General features: G+C 39.3%; 1 protein-coding gene across 6 annotated transcripts in view; it reads left to right on the forward strand.

Moving 5' to 3' along the window:
* The first annotated feature begins 551 nt into the window (after positions 1-551).
* Positions 552-16,418, forward strand: part of LOC140914912 (DNA nucleotidylexotransferase) — a 385,127-nt gene continuing 369,260 nt past the window's right edge. The window contains exons 1-4 of one of the 6 annotated variants that reach the window (XM_073353924.1): positions 552-831; positions 3,307-3,435; positions 4,077-4,152; positions 5,910-13,867. In XM_073353924.1, coding sequence (XP_073210025.1) covers positions 6,034-10,692 — 4,659 coding nt within the window. In that variant the 5' untranslated portion in view covers positions 552-831; positions 3,307-3,435; positions 4,077-4,152; positions 5,910-6,033 and the 3' untranslated portion in view covers positions 10,693-13,867. The other 5 variants (XM_073353926.1, XM_073353923.1, XM_073353927.1 and 2 more) reach the window with 5 other exon arrangements.

Below are 16,418 nucleotides of genomic sequence, written 5' to 3' on the forward strand. Positions count from 1 at the left end.
CACTGGCCACAGAAAAGGTTCATTTTGGGGAATGGCAAACTGTTGCTACAAACCAGAGTTGGTTGGCTGTATTGTGGGGAGGGGAGGGAAGGTGACCTTAGTTTGGATAAGGGAGTTGACAGGTGAGGGGTTAGTGCACATATAATCCATCAGGGTTAGGGCCCCGTTTCAAAAAGTCAAGGTCTGAGGCTCTGAAGGGGTCGTGTGTGTCTTTGTGTAGGGTGAGGAGTATGTACTTGGCTGGCAGAGTAGGAAGTGTGGGAGGTTGGTGCCCTGCAGCTGGGAGTCATGTATTATGTTCCTGTGCCATGCCCCCCTTCCCAACCGCAGCCCCTCCAGTCATAGACAAGGAGAATAGGGTGACCAGACACCCCAATATTAGGTGCTTTGTCTTATATATGCAACTATACCCCCCCCCCCCTTCAAAAAGTGCCCTGATTTTTCACACTTGCTATCTGTCACCCTAAGAGGAGGAGGAAGAGGGAGGGTGTGTGGGACCGTCAATGCTGCTGCCTCATATATAGCAGGATCTCAGCCTTGCAGCTGCTGCAGTCAACATACAGCAGCCAGCACAGGGGCACGGGAGGCTTCCAGGGCGCCTGGCACGCCCCCCAACTGGGGGCCTGGAGGGTCATCAGAACGCACTCCCCTCCTTGGGCCTCCTCGGCCTCCGTCCGTCTGCGCCAGGTGAAGCGCGTATCCCTCCGCCGCCGCCGCCACCACCCCCACCCCCCATTGCTGGGCTGGGCTCAGCTCGGCAGCCCTACAGTCCCCGGATGGAAACTGTTATGGCCGCCAATTGTGACTCGGAGGGCTATGGAGACGGGCAAGGTAAGTGGGCGCAGGGCACGGTCCGCCGCGGGCGGATGGGCTCCCGCGCGGCCCCGAGGGAGGGGGCTACGGCCCCGTGCACGGGAGGGGGCTGCGGCAAGCAGGGGGCGACTCCCTGGCGGGGCAGGAATCCGTCCTGCTGTAGGGCTGAGGCATCAAATAGTTCCGTGCGCCTCCCGCCATGAAAGTTTGTGGGGTGGCCCCAGGGTCCGGGTGGGTGGCGGGAGGCGAGGGGGGAGCAAGAGGGAAAGTGGCTGAGCCCCCTTCCGCGGGCACCAAGCGTGTCCCGTCGCCGTATGGCAGCGAGCCCAAGATCAGTGCCCGTGTATCCTTCCGCCTGGCTGAGGGGGCCAGTAGAGTTCCCGCCTGGCAACTCTGCCATCCCCGTGGGCAGCAGCAAAAGTTCTGTTTCCCCGCGCACCCCCCCGTCCCTGGGGCCCTGAAGCGGGGCAGCCAGGTGTGGGGGGCTGCCCAGCACTACCTAGGCTGATGGGGTCAGGCTGGGGAGAGGTGACTATGGCTGGGGGGGGGGGGATCACTCACTGCCCATCAGGTGCCCTGTGTCTCACCAGAATGTTTATCCCTAGAGTTGCCTGAAAGGCTTGAGTTAGTCTACAACGACGGATTCTCTTCTCAGTGCCCCAGAAAAGGGGCTCTCCCCCCAGCCCCACTTCTGCTTAGAGAGTCTTGTAGTAATGCCTTGTAATAGTTTAAAATGTACCACTGCAGTAGTTCATAAACACTAAACACACCTTTTTACACCTTGGATTTTGTATTTCAGCCCTATTTGTCCACCATATATGTGTATACACTCTCACACACACTACATTTTTTTCCCTGAGAGCTGATACCCTAGACTAGAAAACCCTTCACAATGGTTTTATATCATACCATGAATGGAGTAGTCAGCTGGTAGCCTTTACAAAGAACTACTTAATTGTGGTGCTTAGAGTGTCTAAAATGTGTACACTGTGCTGTGTTAATAGTATATTTAGTGAAGCTTTTTATAGACTATTATAAATGTAGCTCAAGAAAGTAATTGTAGGTATGTTATGATGATTGCATAGCACTGTATTTCTAATATAAGATGCTTTTATAAATAATAAACCTTTCTAAGTTAATGTCCATCTTAATTTAGTCTCAGATTTTTGTTCAAATTTAACAAGTTTCACTTTGTTTTAATAAAATAAAGATATGAGAGCTCAAATATATTTTAACATCAGAGCCTATTTTTGTAAGCCCTTAAACATGTGCATATTCCTGTTGAAGTCAAAGATTTGTTTAAGTGAGTGAAAGTTTGCAGATTTGACCAAAAATGTGAAAGTTATTTTTAAACTAGAAAATTTAAGGTACTGGAAACAAAATTTATGTAAAACTTTGACACTATTAATTGGCTGTAACCTTATTATATTTCAAATTTATTTTTTTCTCTTACTATTTGATGAAAATTTACAAAATGTATAATAGTTGACATGGAGTTAAATTTGTGTACAAAGGGCTAATCTTTTTTATGTTATAAATAAGAATAGTTAATTATCATCATCAGATTAAACTGGGTCATTTCTTCTTTGTATTCAATGGCTTGCTTTTGTTTTCACCTACATCATGTTTTAACAACACATTGGCAAACTGGAAGTCCTTCAAAACAAGATTGGGGCCTAGAAAAATCTAGAAACCGCTTACTCATCTGAGTAACATTAAGCATATGTGTAAGTGTTTTCAAGATTTGGTCCTTACTCATAATATCAAATATAAAACTTGTAAATCCAGTTTTATTTTCAAATGGTGGTGAGTAGACTAGTTCCCTTTCCTTTCATGTCCCCCTTTTTCTTTTTAAAAAGCATTTTTTTTCAAAATCCTCCTGGGAAATAGTTGTATGACTTCTCCAAAGTTATTGGTGCAGATTCAAGAATCAGTGGACTGAGCCCTGGTCTACACTACAATCTTATGTTGGTGTAACAGCACAGTTATACTGACTCAACTCCTGGTGTTGAGATCACTATTTCGACGGGAGGGATTCTCCCTTCTTGGGAAGGTGGAAGCTTTCCTGTTGGCCTAGGCAGCATCTTCACAAAGTGCTACAGTGGCGCAGCTGCATCGCTGTAAATGTAGACAAGCTCTGTGGTACCAAATAGTGTTCTCTTTCTGTGGTTTGTTGACAACTATCATGTCTGGCTACTTGGTTACCAAAGTTATAGGCACCTTAGAAGTACCCAAGGCATTGATGGGAGAGTACATTTTTGTTTTTTGATTGCCAACTATGTTAATTCCACTCATAGATTTATAGGTCATATCACAAATTACTCCATTCTTCTTGACAGAACAATATTTGTCATATAAGAGTTTGTCTCATCCTTCTTTTGGCTAAAAACACACAAAATGTCAGATTGTGAAGAATCTGTGCTTGTTTTTTTTTCTTTTCTTCAGAAATGCTTAAATTTACAGCTTTTAAAATCTCTATCCTTTTATTTCCAGATCCTTCTCTTAAGTATTTCTCCTGACTGTGGCCTTTTCTGATCGTTGTATTTTTATGCCTTTCATTCTTGTGGAAGAAAAATGTTGAAAAGGCAAATGAAGAATTGAAATCTAATCTTTCCCTTCTGAGTAAGTTCAATGTATGCCTATCTAAAACACAAAAATTTCACTGGGCTTCTATTTGTAAGTTTACTAGTTAAGAATTTTGTTTGTTGTGTGCGGAGCTACACTTAGAAAAAGTTTGCTATTATACAGTGAGGCAGTTTTATATTAGCATATGAATGTTAACTTGTATCTTGTGTGGTTAGTTAGTTTAAGTAGAATTTAACTTGGTTGGATATATCTGGCAAACACTTTGCCAAGAGCATCTGTGTTTTATCCAGTTAATAAAAGGTTGCCCAACTCAGGATCACACTGGTGCCCAGTAGGAACCTGAAGTTCACCTTTGCATAAAATACAGCAGACTTTCTTCATTTTTAATGCAAAGTGCAGTCTGTAGTTATTACCGGTCTCAGTATTCAGTATAATGCTCCATTGTCATCTAAGCAGCTAGCTACTAGCATCAGGATGGAGCATGGCATGCTGGGACATATAATTTGAATGGGTTGCATCTTGTCTATTAATAATATCCAGCTACAGTGAAGAATTCTCCGCCATACTTTGTCACCCATGCTTTATTTGGGAGCTAGATTATTTTCTCTACTTATATACCAGTACATCAGTGGATCTTAGTGTTGACAAGAGGAAACATTAGTATATTTTTCTTTTAGTGACAATGAAGTGTATATGCAGTGCCTCTGTGATGGCACAAAACAGAGTAATATCAGATGGACTAATCTTACACTTGTGAGTATAAACAGGAAATGTACAGTAGCTTATCTAAAAATAAAATTCCTCTTTTCTGTATGCCAGGTCATTGGTCGTAATTACCAAATACTCCTAAGTGTGTGTGTTTTAAGAACACCAAATGTGTAATTTAAAACTTTGTGATTCACTTAACTGAGGAACACTGTTAGTTGAATTTTAATTCAGTCTAAAATATTGCTATTACTATCCCATAATAATAATATACAATATATTACTATTGAAAAGCTGTATAAAATACTGGAAAATGTTTTGCTCTTTATCATTTGGGAGACTTGTTTAGGAGTCCTAATAATACTTTTTAAAGGTGTACAATAAAAGAATATGTGTAAAAATGTTTTTTGCCGTTCTTGCTCCTCTGATGTGTAAATAGAGCCTTGGCATTTTTGTCAGCTTCCATCTTGCTGCTTGATTTTAATGTGTTTAATATTGGGTCTTCTGTTGCTAGAGGACTATGATAAAATATTTGGAGAACTTCAGTTGCGCTGTTGTCAGAGCCTGTTATCTATACTGTAGCTTTTGCATACCCCTAACCAAGAGGGAATGAAAAACTCATTCTTACAGTTTGAATGTTAACCAATAAAATGATCTAAGATTCAGTATCCCCAGCACCTTGTGTAGGTGTGCGTGTGTGTGTGTGGAGGGGGGGGTGCTGCTCAGGTTACAGTATCTTGTGACTCTACTACTCAAGCAACATCTCCAAAAATTTTGCTAAAGCACTCCAGAAAAGAGGGACATGAAGATATTATTTTTTCTAATGTTAAAAACCTAAACAGGAAAGAGAACTTTATAGATTATGAGGAAGCAGGGAAGGGCAACCCCCTTTTTTGTTTTGTTTTGCAGTTTACCTTTAAGGAGTGAAAATGATTTTCTGTGACAATCCATTGCACCTGATACTATGTTGCCATGTGGGAACCTTGTTTTCAAACATGGACTTGAGCTTCCAGACCGTATGCCAGTGAAACCTCTTGTGCTGCTTTGTATTGATATAGATTTTTTGTCCACATCATTTGTAAAGTAAAACTTAAATCTGTCTATTCCCCAAGAATAGGTGATACTGGTTTCTGTTACACAACATTTAGCTACTACTATGAGTAGTGAAAACTTAGCAAAAGTAGGGGCATTTTCATATTTTTATTAATGAAGTCAAATTTCACTGCATACTGTTTGAATTCATTCATAATACATTAGGTGCCATTTCATGACCCATGTCATAGTAAAGTTACGGTAATTATTTTTATATGGATTGAATCCAGGGTTTATCTGTTCCTGAGTAAATAATAAAATCTGGATTAATAAAAAAGGCACTCAGAAGTTCTTACACAATATCAACATATATTTAAGACTTTTGTTTACAAAAATCTATGTTGTGAGGAAAACAAAAAACAAAGCTGTAGCTATGAACTGTTAAAGTGTATTTTTCTCTTTTGTCAATAGGTATAGCACATACAATTTTAAAATATTTGTGTATATATTTGAAAATATAATGCCCAAATGATCCAAAAAAGTTTCATAAAAATAAAATTAATGTAGTTCTTGGAGGGAGGCTTTTTATTTTTTGGATTGGTGCTGTTTCTCCTGGGTGCCACAGCAATACAAATGTATAAAAGAAATAAACAGTTAAAAATATATTTAAAATGCTGGCTCATAAACTATGCTTTAAATAATTTCATAAGGAGTATGTTACAATTGAATCAGCTTTTAAAAAGTAGCATTCACTGTGCTATTTTTAATTTCAGGGAAATTAAAATGGAGAAAGTCCTGGAACTCTGAAGATATTTCTGCATAACAGGCTTGTCTGCTGCACAAATTACAAAAACTCACAAGATCTCCCTAAAACAAAATAAGGAATATTTTAAAACCATGCCATCTGAAAAGGAACAAATTTTTTGTGATAAAAAGCCAACTACTTTACAAGATAATGATGCAAAGAAACTTTGTGTTTGTATTCCAGATAATGCTGTGGAAAAAGTATTGGTGAATGATACTAGAAGTGTAATGCCTCCACCGCTGATTTTAGATGTCAATCTTTCTTATGGACTGAAAAATGTGAAAATTGATTTGCCCAAAGTGAACATTCCAAATGAAGTGGTATTGAAACATGAAGTTGATAGATTCAGAAAATTATTTCAGTGTAAACAGCAAACTGCAAGAAAATCTTTAAGTCAAGAGAAAGTAAATGGAAGTCATCTAAATTGTTCAGAGAGCTACAATTTGCAAAGTAAACCAGAAGTGCAGTTTGAAGAAGAGGGTTTGAAAACTTCAGCAAAGATACTGAATTTCACCTGTACAAAATGTAGAGACAAAATTAGATATAGCCCAAATGATCTACAGAAACACTTTCAACTGTTACACTATGGAGAGTTGCCTTCGTATCCTTGTGAAATGTGCAATTTTTCAGCCAATGACTTCCAGTTGTTTAAACAACATCGCCGCATCCATCGCAGCACTTTAGTAAAATGTGAGATTTGTAATGATGAGCATATATATACCCTGTTGGACTTGACAAAACACTTCACATCAAAGCATTGTATAAATGGCCATTTTCAATGTGAAAAGTGTGGGTTTTCTACCCGAGATGTGGGCACATTTGTTCAGCACATTCATAGACATAATGAAATCCAATATAAATGTGGTAAATGCCATCATGTCAGCTTTACAAAAGGGGAGTTTCAGGAGCATCTTCTTGTTCACACTGGTGCATTTCCTTTCAGTTGTCAGTATTGCAACTATAGTGCACCACGGAAGGATTACCTTTTAAAGCATGTAATAGCTTTGCATAGAGATCACTTATATGCAAAAGATAAACTGGAGAAAGATAAATGTGAAAAAAGAATAGTAAAGACTCCAGCAGGGCTCAAGCTTATTTTGAGAAGGTACAAAACAGGAGCATCAAGGAAAGCACTTTGGAGACGGAAAAAGATTAACAATGGAAATGACAAAACTGAAGAGCAAAATGCACAAGTGCTTAGGAATTTGAATAAAATTCAAGCCAAATCTGAAGAGCTAAACCAGTCTGTGAAGGAGCTGCATATGAATGAAGAAAAAGATCAAATTATACATAATGAAAAGCATAATCTGCAAGGTGGAACATTGTCGCCTATCACCATGCAATACAACAAAGCAGAAGATGGGTCAAGTTTTGGTTTGGGATTATTGAAAAATGCTGTTCATGGACCTACAGTTCTGATGGTGAAAAATAATAAAATATCTGTTCCAGCAAACTACAGTGCTAAATTTATGGGATTTAAGATGGTGGATGGAAAACAGCATATTGTAATAAAATTGTTGCCTACAAATAAACAGAATGTGTACTTATCGGGACAAAAATCTGATGCCTCAGCTGATTCTTTGCTACAAACTGCTGATACTTTTGGCTTGTCTTCAGGTGCTACATCACATGTAACTAATCATCAGACTCTGAAGAATAATTCTGTTCATCCATTAACCTCCACTCCATTTTCATTTTCTACTCCTTGTTCAGGAAACGCAAAAGCAGAAAAACAAAATAATACTTTATCACATGGTAAGAATATTTCTCAGACTGTAGAATCTCCCACTGTAGTTATAGGAAAGAATGCAACTCATTTGCCAATGAAGCCTGCATCAACTGCACCTCCATATGACTTGGTGACAAAAGTTGGAACTAGGGGTAGTGTTCTCTCATGGGAAAATTGTATTGCTCACAGTCGTCCTCAGGTATTATCTCCCACAGTTACAAATACACTTCATTATGACCCCATGAAAATGCCCTTCCCTACTGAATTTAAAACACAAAATGGTGGAGTGAGCAATAACAGTGGACCTAATCATCTCTACTATCCATCAGTTGATTCATCTAACCAGGGACTACTGCCTTTTCATAATTACTCTAAAATAGACTCTTCAGATAATCCATGTAGCATTTGGATGCCAACAGATGACAAACCTAAAGACTTTATGTCCAGCAAAATGTTTCTTCTTCAAAACCGCTTGAGAAGTGACTCTACAGCCTCATTTTCACAGTCAGCGAGAGGCCTAAATCCTGAAAAATGTGTATCATCCCAGTTAAATATTAATTCAGTTTATGGACATGTAAACACTAAGAATAATTCTTTGTCTTCAAGAAACCAATCTAAATGTGCTATTGACAGACAGTGTTTTACAGAAAAATGGCATGGTGGTAACAAACAGTATTTGGACACTAATATAAACCAAGTGTTTGAAAATGTAGCTGAGAAATCTAAAGCAGAAAATATTTCAGATTGTTCTAATTCATCCCTTATGCCTAAAATCACATCAGTTTTCTCATTACATAGTAAACAGGCATCCAATTATTTGTCACCTGAAGTAAACCAATTACTTCAAGACGTGCTAAAAGTAAAATCAACTACTCAGCAAGAATCTCACAATAAGTTAAATACATGCATAAAACTTCATTGTGATCAGTCATTTTCATGTCATCAGACAGACAGTAAAACTTTTACACACTTAAAGGACTCAACTGCATGTAGTTTAGCCAGTTCTTCTAATGTAGGTGTTCATATGTCTAAGAGAGAGCTGAACATGAAATGTAGCACAGAAAGTGAAGGTATATGTTTTGGGAAAGAAAGACAGGCATCAATGACATCACTTGATGCAGAAGAAATGGATAAGTTATCTAGAACTGCGAGTGTTGGTACATTGCTTAAAACTCATACTGATGCAATCATAACACAGCAGCTGGTAAAAGATAGGATGCGATCTACAACCCAGAATCCTAGCGGCTTCTCACCAGTTCTTCCAGAACAGAAGAAAACACTTCTAGTTCAGTCACCTCCACCAGGATTTCTTGTACCTTTGCATCTTGCTAACCAACCAAGCTTACAAGTTGTTTCAGGAAAACCTCTCCCATCAGCGAGTTCATCAGATGTTCATTTGACTAAAAGCATACCTGCATCCTTTCTTTTAAATAAAGGACCTGGAATGATATTGACATTTAGTAACGGGACACTTGGTACAGTTACAAATGTCACTGGTAATAGCTCTCAGCTTTTAGGGAGAGTTGCATCTAAAGAGTATGGTAAAATAACAGTACCGACTTCAAAGACCGAATTGAAAAATGACAGTGTTAGAAGTGTAAGTAATTCCTCTGGTGTTAGCACTGCATCTGATGAGGCAGTAAGTGATTTGTCAAATAGCGTGCCATTCAAAGCACCTCTTTTAATTACAAATTCAGCTGATTCTTCTATGAAAGGAATTTCTTCTGAAAAAATGTTACCAGAACATCATGGCATGGTGTTTGGTTCCTTGGAGTCAGTAAAACAACAGGAGATTCCACAGAAGCAGCCTGTTTATGCGCTTTTGCCTGATGGACGACAGGCAGTTTTTCTGAAATGTATGACGCCAAACAAGCCTGTGGTTCAGAAACATAATGTTGTTCAAGATAATGCTTATAATCAAAATTGTCAACCAAAGAAAACTGGAGCCATGCAACAAAAGCTTTTGCTGAAAGTTAAGACCTCTACTTCTGATGCAACTACTGATCTAAAACAATCAGTTAGCAACTCGGTGCCCTCACTACAATTGGATAAAATGCAGTCCTTTAAAAGTCCTGCACTAGGGAAGAAACAGACTATTCTTACTTCTAGTGATGCCTTATTTTTACCAGGTAGATTGATGCCAGCAAATCCCTCTTTGGCAGGCTCTAATTGTGTACTTCCTGTAGAACCTGTACATTCCACCAAGCCTACAGGGGCATGGTCGCAAAACTGTTCAATTAATTCTAGACAAGCAGTAATTGCTAACAAAGGGAATAGTTATGGTAGTCAAAAGTCCACGTGGAACACCAGAAACAAACTTTCAAAAGTCAAACCTCACTTAAAACAAACTGGTCATAAAAGTTCAGAAGCTGTGGTTTCACAAAGAAACAAGAATTCCAAACGAAAAACTAAGGATGATTTCCAGGAACCCCCTAGAAAGAAAATAATGTTGCACAGGAAGTGCAAAGAAAAGAATCAAACTGAAGTTGTTAGCAAATCAAGTGGCCCTTACAGACCAAGGGCATCAAAGGAAACTGTGAGGACTTTGAAACTACTTCCTTTTAATTCTAAACAACTTGTAAAATGTCCTCGGAGAAATCAGCCAGTTGTAGTACTGAACCATCCTGATGCAGACGTTCCAGAAGTTGTAAATGTAATGAAAACTATTGCTAAATTTAAAGGACATGTTCTTAAGGTGTCATTGTCAAAAAGAACTATTGATGCTCTTCTGGAACCGGCATACTGCAATACTTTGGACATTGCTACTGAGGATCTCTCTCGAAGGAGGCACAGGATGATAAAACCTGTTAGTCCTGTAAAAGAAAGATTTGTGTTAAAATTAACACTGAAAAAGACAAGCAAAAACAATTATCAGATTGTGAAAACTACCTTTGATAATACCTTGAAAGCTAACTTTAGCTGCTGGTTTTGTGGTAGGATATTTGACAATCAAGATAATTGGGTAGGGCACGGACAGAGACATTTGATGGAAGCTACTCGAGACTGGAATTCATTAGTATAATCTTTGATTAGTGAAGAAAGCAAAAATTAAATACAGTACTCATTTTAAAAAGAACCAAGTTGAATTATGATACAGAGGTTATTTAGGTATGGTATATAAATACAAAACAATTTTAAAATAATGCAAAATGATAGCATCAAATGTTGAGATACAACAAAGAACTGTGGGTTAGATATTGTATAACTAATTGCAATTACAGTACCATAAAACTTCAAATATTTTTTATTGCTATCATGTCCTATATTTTTATTATTCAATAGATTGAATTCACAGGATTTTTGTTCTGTACATATTAAAAAACCTAAACATGTAAATATTTTTGTACTGCTCAGTTACTTGCTATAAATCATGCACAGAATTTTTTTCCCTTTTCAGTTCTGTGCATGCACTACTAAAACTGATTTAAAGGTTTTTCAACTACACACAGCTATTATCCATGGGTTTTTTTGTTGTTTTCAATTTGAATGGTTTTTGATTTTGCTTTTTCAGGGATTGAACACTATTGTTAGCAAGTGCCTAAAAGATGTGAAACAGTTTACATCATGTCAACTGTATAACCATAGGTCCAAATAGGACCATTTTCCCAATAGTTTCATTTAAACAAAGCCATATGTGAATGCTTTAAGCTGTATTGCTATGCACATGACACTTGTACTATTTCTGTGCAGTTTGTCTACTTTCTTAGTGAAGTATTTTTCATATAAATTAATAAAACATGTTACAATTGTGGTTAATACATTGAGCCTGAGAATGGAATCAGTTGGAAATATACAGTATATATTCATAATGTATATGGTGTTTAAGAATGGTGAACATTCCTAATCTGTATTGATTCTCATCAATATTAAATTTGCTATAACTGTGTTTACAGAATGATTGTGAGAATTTATAGACATTTGTTTTCTAGCCGCAGTATACTACCCCCTTGTCACAAATCCCAAGGAAGTGGCAGCACGTAGTTGCACTGTCCTAGGACCAGAAATTGGATTATACTTTGCTCCAAGGAAAACAATCTGTTCCTAGAGCTAGTGCAGATTGCTTTTGCTCTTTGCTTCCTCAACTGCACTGTCTGGTATTTTGGGAGGCCTAGACTTTGCCCACTCCCCATCCATCTGTATGGGGAGTAACTAGGGTGACCAGATGTCCTGATTTTATAGGGACAGTCCTGATTTTTGGGTCTATTTCGTATATAGGCTCCTATTACCCCCCCCACCCCGTCCCAATTTTTCACACTTGCTGTCTGGTCACCCTAGGAGTAACAGCCTTGCAAAGGCTGCTCTACCTCCTATTGCAGCTGGTAAATAGCAGTGGCTCATGGAGGCGATGGTATGATGGGATAACATGATTTTGGTAATTAAATATTCATGGTAAATAGGCCTAATGGCCTGTGATGGGATGTTAAATGGGGTGGGATCCGAGTTACCCAGGAAAGAATTTTCTGTAGTATCTGGCAGATGAATCTTGCCCATATGCTCAGGGTTTAGCTGATCGCCATATTTGGGGTAGGGAAGGAATTTTCCTCCTGGGCAGATTGGAAGAGGCCCTGGAGGTTTTTTGCCTTCCTCTGTAGCATGGGGCATGGGTCACTTGCTGGAGGATTCTCTTCTCCTTGAAGTCTTTAAACCACAATTTGAGGACTTCAATAGCTCAGACATAGGTGAGAGGTTTTTCGCAGGAGTGGGTGGGTGAAATTCTGTGGCCTGCATTGTGCAGGAGGTCAGACTAGATGATCATAATCGTCCCTTCTGACCTTAGTATCTAGTATCTATGAAGGGAATAAAAGCGTTTATGCTCTCTTACTTTCCTGTGTGGACTCAAAGCCAGGATTGCAATCTGACCCATAGAGATGACTATATTAAGGGCTGTATCCTGCAGCCCGTAGGGAGTCACTGGGAGTCTTGCATAAGGACTGCAGAATTGTTCTCCAAATGTCTGACTCACTTTTGAAATATTGCTGGAAATCTCAAATGGGTGAAATTCAGCTCTCAGCAAAGGATCTGCACATTTAAAACGTTGTGAGGCCTTAAGTTGAACATAGATTCTCTGTGTTGGTTTTCTGTAGAAGGGTGAATGTCACTCTGACGTGAATATGAAGCCTGATTCTGTGTCCAGTGAACATAGTGGTAAACCTCTCATTGATGCCAATGGGAGCAAAATTAGACTAATGATTAAACTTCTATTTCATAAGGTGTAATAAGTGTTAGTATATTTTCTGTTTTAAAATGTCTCTTAAATGAATTGTTTTAATGTTTATTTAAATAGGGATTGGTACTTTATATCAGGAAAAGTATGTGCTTTCAACATTTAAACACTCTTGTTAGAAATTTCCTCTTAAATTCTGCCTGCAAAAAAGTTTACCATTGACAGATTGCTAGATGCAAATAGTTTTATAACTGTCTTAATTTATATTTTTGTGGGCCAAGATATTTTCAGAAATGGGTGCCTAAAGTTAAGCTCCAAACTTGTATTTAGGTCCCAAAATAAATGTCCTGTGTTTTGTTTTTCCTCCAAAAAGTGCTGAGCACGTAGTGGCTCTAGTGACTGCTAAAACTTTTGTTCATCTTGGCTTTTTGGTTTGTTTTTTTTATGTACAGTGTAGGTGGTTTTTTGCTGCATGAACAATGCCGACACCTACATTGGTGTGGGAGAGTGGAAGTATGAAAAAATGTGTTTTGAAGGTGCTTAAAAGTGTGTGTTCCTTTGTTAGTAGAAGCAAAGCAGCACTCTTCACTGGAAATGAAAATAAGCAATTTAGTGGTAGAAAACGTTGTAATTAATGACTTATGTCATTCATGAGGTGTTTTTACTTCAGCTCTGTAACAGACTGAGGATTCTAATAAATGGATATATAAGTGGATTTAGATTGAAACATGTATATTTGCATACACATATGGAGCAGCATTCCAGATCAAATATTTCATTCTTAAGTGTGAAATATTTTCCTTTCATGGTGAGATTTAAGCTTCATAATGAATTTGTCACACAATTTGTTAATTTTGAAAAACTTTTAATATACTGGGGAGAAAAGAAATTTTATGAGGCTCTTGCCTGGCTTTTTAACACTAATATATGAAGAATCTACTACTTGGGCTACTTCTGTGTGGCATGTGCTGCAGTGCAGCTAAGTGAGAGCATACATAGTAATGACAGGTTTCAGAGTAACAGCTGTGTTAGTCTGTATTCGCAAAAAGAAAAGGAGTACTTGTGGCACCTTAGAGACTAACCAATTTATTTGAGCATGAGCTTTCGTGAGCTACAGCATCCGATGAAGTGAGCTGTAGTTCACGAAAGCTCATGCTCAAATAAATTGGTTTGTCTCTAAGGTGCCACAAGTACTCCTTTTCTTTTTACATAGTAATGGCGATTTTAGCGCCCTGCTACAGCAAAGCAACTCTTAAGCAGACTGAGGGGGGTATATGGATATTTGTTGTAAATCTAAAATTCTGTCACTTTTGAAATTCATTCCTGTAATATTGACATTAAATTTTGATCCTTTATAAAACTCAGTATGATTTATCAATTTTATATCTCTGACTACTAATAAGCCAGTTACAAAAGACTCTTGAGGATTTACTTGTACCTTGACACATTCTTCTGCACCATCCAGAATTATATGGATGCAGTGATTGACTGTTGTAATATTACAACAGTCTTAATTTTTTGGGGAACTATATATACACACATACTGTCTGTATAAATTTTTCATAGGTATTCTGTGGCTGATAGCTTCTTCAGAGTTAAAGCATTCAGCATGCATCTTTGTTAAGAGGTACTTCACTGGTACATAAAATGCATTTGTAAATATCTTTCTGAAAATTACTGGCAAGGGGTGCAGCCACACAGTTACCAAATTTCATTGATTAAAAAAACATTGGTTTATATGGAAACACTTTAGAATTTGTTGTTAATATCAAAGTAAAGATCATATAAATAGACCACACACCAGAATCTTTTTATTAACATTTTATATTAGAGATGCAGTTGGTAGTGTCAGGCAACCTTAACAGCAGGCAACATTTCCCGTCATAAGACCTTGTTTTCAGTTGCCTATTATTGTGCCAAACTTTTAACTGTTTGGGATGAAATTTTGCATACTGGTGTTCTGCTTCAGGCTGTTCTTGAAAGTTCCAGCCATGGTTCAGCCATTTCCAAGAACAAGATTTGGGGAAAATAGTTTAGTTGTGCTCTATTGCCTCTATGTGTGGATGCAGGGATTTGAAATTTGGCAGAGGCATGGCATGATCTTTGTGTCAGATATGTGCCCTTTTCTCCTCTTGTGAAAAACTACTGTGACAAAGTTCCTGCTCTACCTTGGTGGGTCTTGCGCTTAATGGTGGATTTTCTCACCTTGGAGCTTCACGGCAGCCCTCAGCTTGGCCGTTTTTCTGAATTCACAGTCCAGGTTGACTCCTCCTGTGTCTGACCAGGAGTTGGGAGGATTTGGAGGAAACCCGGGCCCACCCTCTACTCCGGGTTCCAGCCTAGGGCCCTGTGGAATGCAGCTGTCTAGAGTGCCTCCTGGAACAGCTGTGTGACAGCTACAACTCCCTGGGCTACTTCCCCATGGCCTCCTCCCAATACCTTCTTTATCCTCACCATAGGACCTTCCTCCTGGTGTCTGATAATGCTTGTACACCTCAGTCCTCCAACAGTCCACATTCTCACTCTCAGCTCCTAGTGTCTCTTGCTCCCAGCTCCTCACACGCACACCACAAACTGAAGTGAGCTCCTTTTTAAAACCCAGGTGCCCTGATTAGCCTGCCTTAATTGATTCTAGCAGCTTCTTGATTGGCTGCAGGTGTTCTAATCAGCCTGTCTGAATTGTCTCCAGAAGGTTCCTGATTGTTCTGGAACCATCCCTGTTACCTTACCCAGGGAAAAGGGACCTACTTAGCCTGGGGCTTATATATCTGCCTTCTATTACTTTCCTATAGCCATCTGGCCTGACCCTGTCACACTACCCAAATTTGGCCAAATTTTAAGACCTTTAGTCATACATGTTGCATAGATACTGGAAGCTGAGCAACAAAATTAAAGATTTTTGTCTCCACTGAGTATGCTCCAGCCTGGAGTCCAGGGACTGAGCAGTTTCCATGCAGGTTGCTGCGGGCAGTTGTGGTACTAGGCACAGGAACTGAGAGTTGGGAGATTCTCACTGTGCTCTAAATTAGAACATAAGAATGGTCCACCTAGTCCAGTATCCTGTCTTCAGACAATGACCGGTGCCAGATGCTTCAGAGGGAATGAACAGAAGAGTGGAATTTCTGCTGGTGCCTAGGCAGTGTGAAAGAGCAACGGTCTCATTTGATTGCAGTGGCGACAAGAACCAGGCTGGCAGCAACTGTGGGGGTAGAACGGGACAAGGAGCACGGGGAGGGGAAATGGGGACAGTGGAAAATGAGAACAAGTGGAGGAAGAAGACTGAAGTTGGATGAGAGCCCTGGAGTCTGGGACTGGCTGCACAAGGAAATGGGTGGGGATACTGGGACTGAGCTGGGGTGGAAGGAAAATTGGTACTTGGGGAGCATGTCTGAGAAGACTGGGACTAGGATGAGGAGGCTGGCTGGGCAAAGATGGGCCTGGGACAGGAGCAGAAGGGATCAGTGTATTTTTTTTGGAGAAGGAAGGAACAGGGGCTGAATGGTCTGTGTCTATAATTAGAGCACACTCCCTTCCAGAACCTGGAATTGAACTCAAGATTCCAATCATTCCTCTGCTGTCGCAAA

The sequence above is a fragment of the Lepidochelys kempii genome, chromosome 7 (assembly GCF_965140285.1).
Source record: "Lepidochelys kempii isolate rLepKem1 chromosome 7, rLepKem1.hap1, whole genome shotgun sequence".
In the NCBI taxonomy this organism is placed as follows: domain Eukaryota; kingdom Metazoa; phylum Chordata; order Testudines; family Cheloniidae; genus Lepidochelys; species Lepidochelys kempii.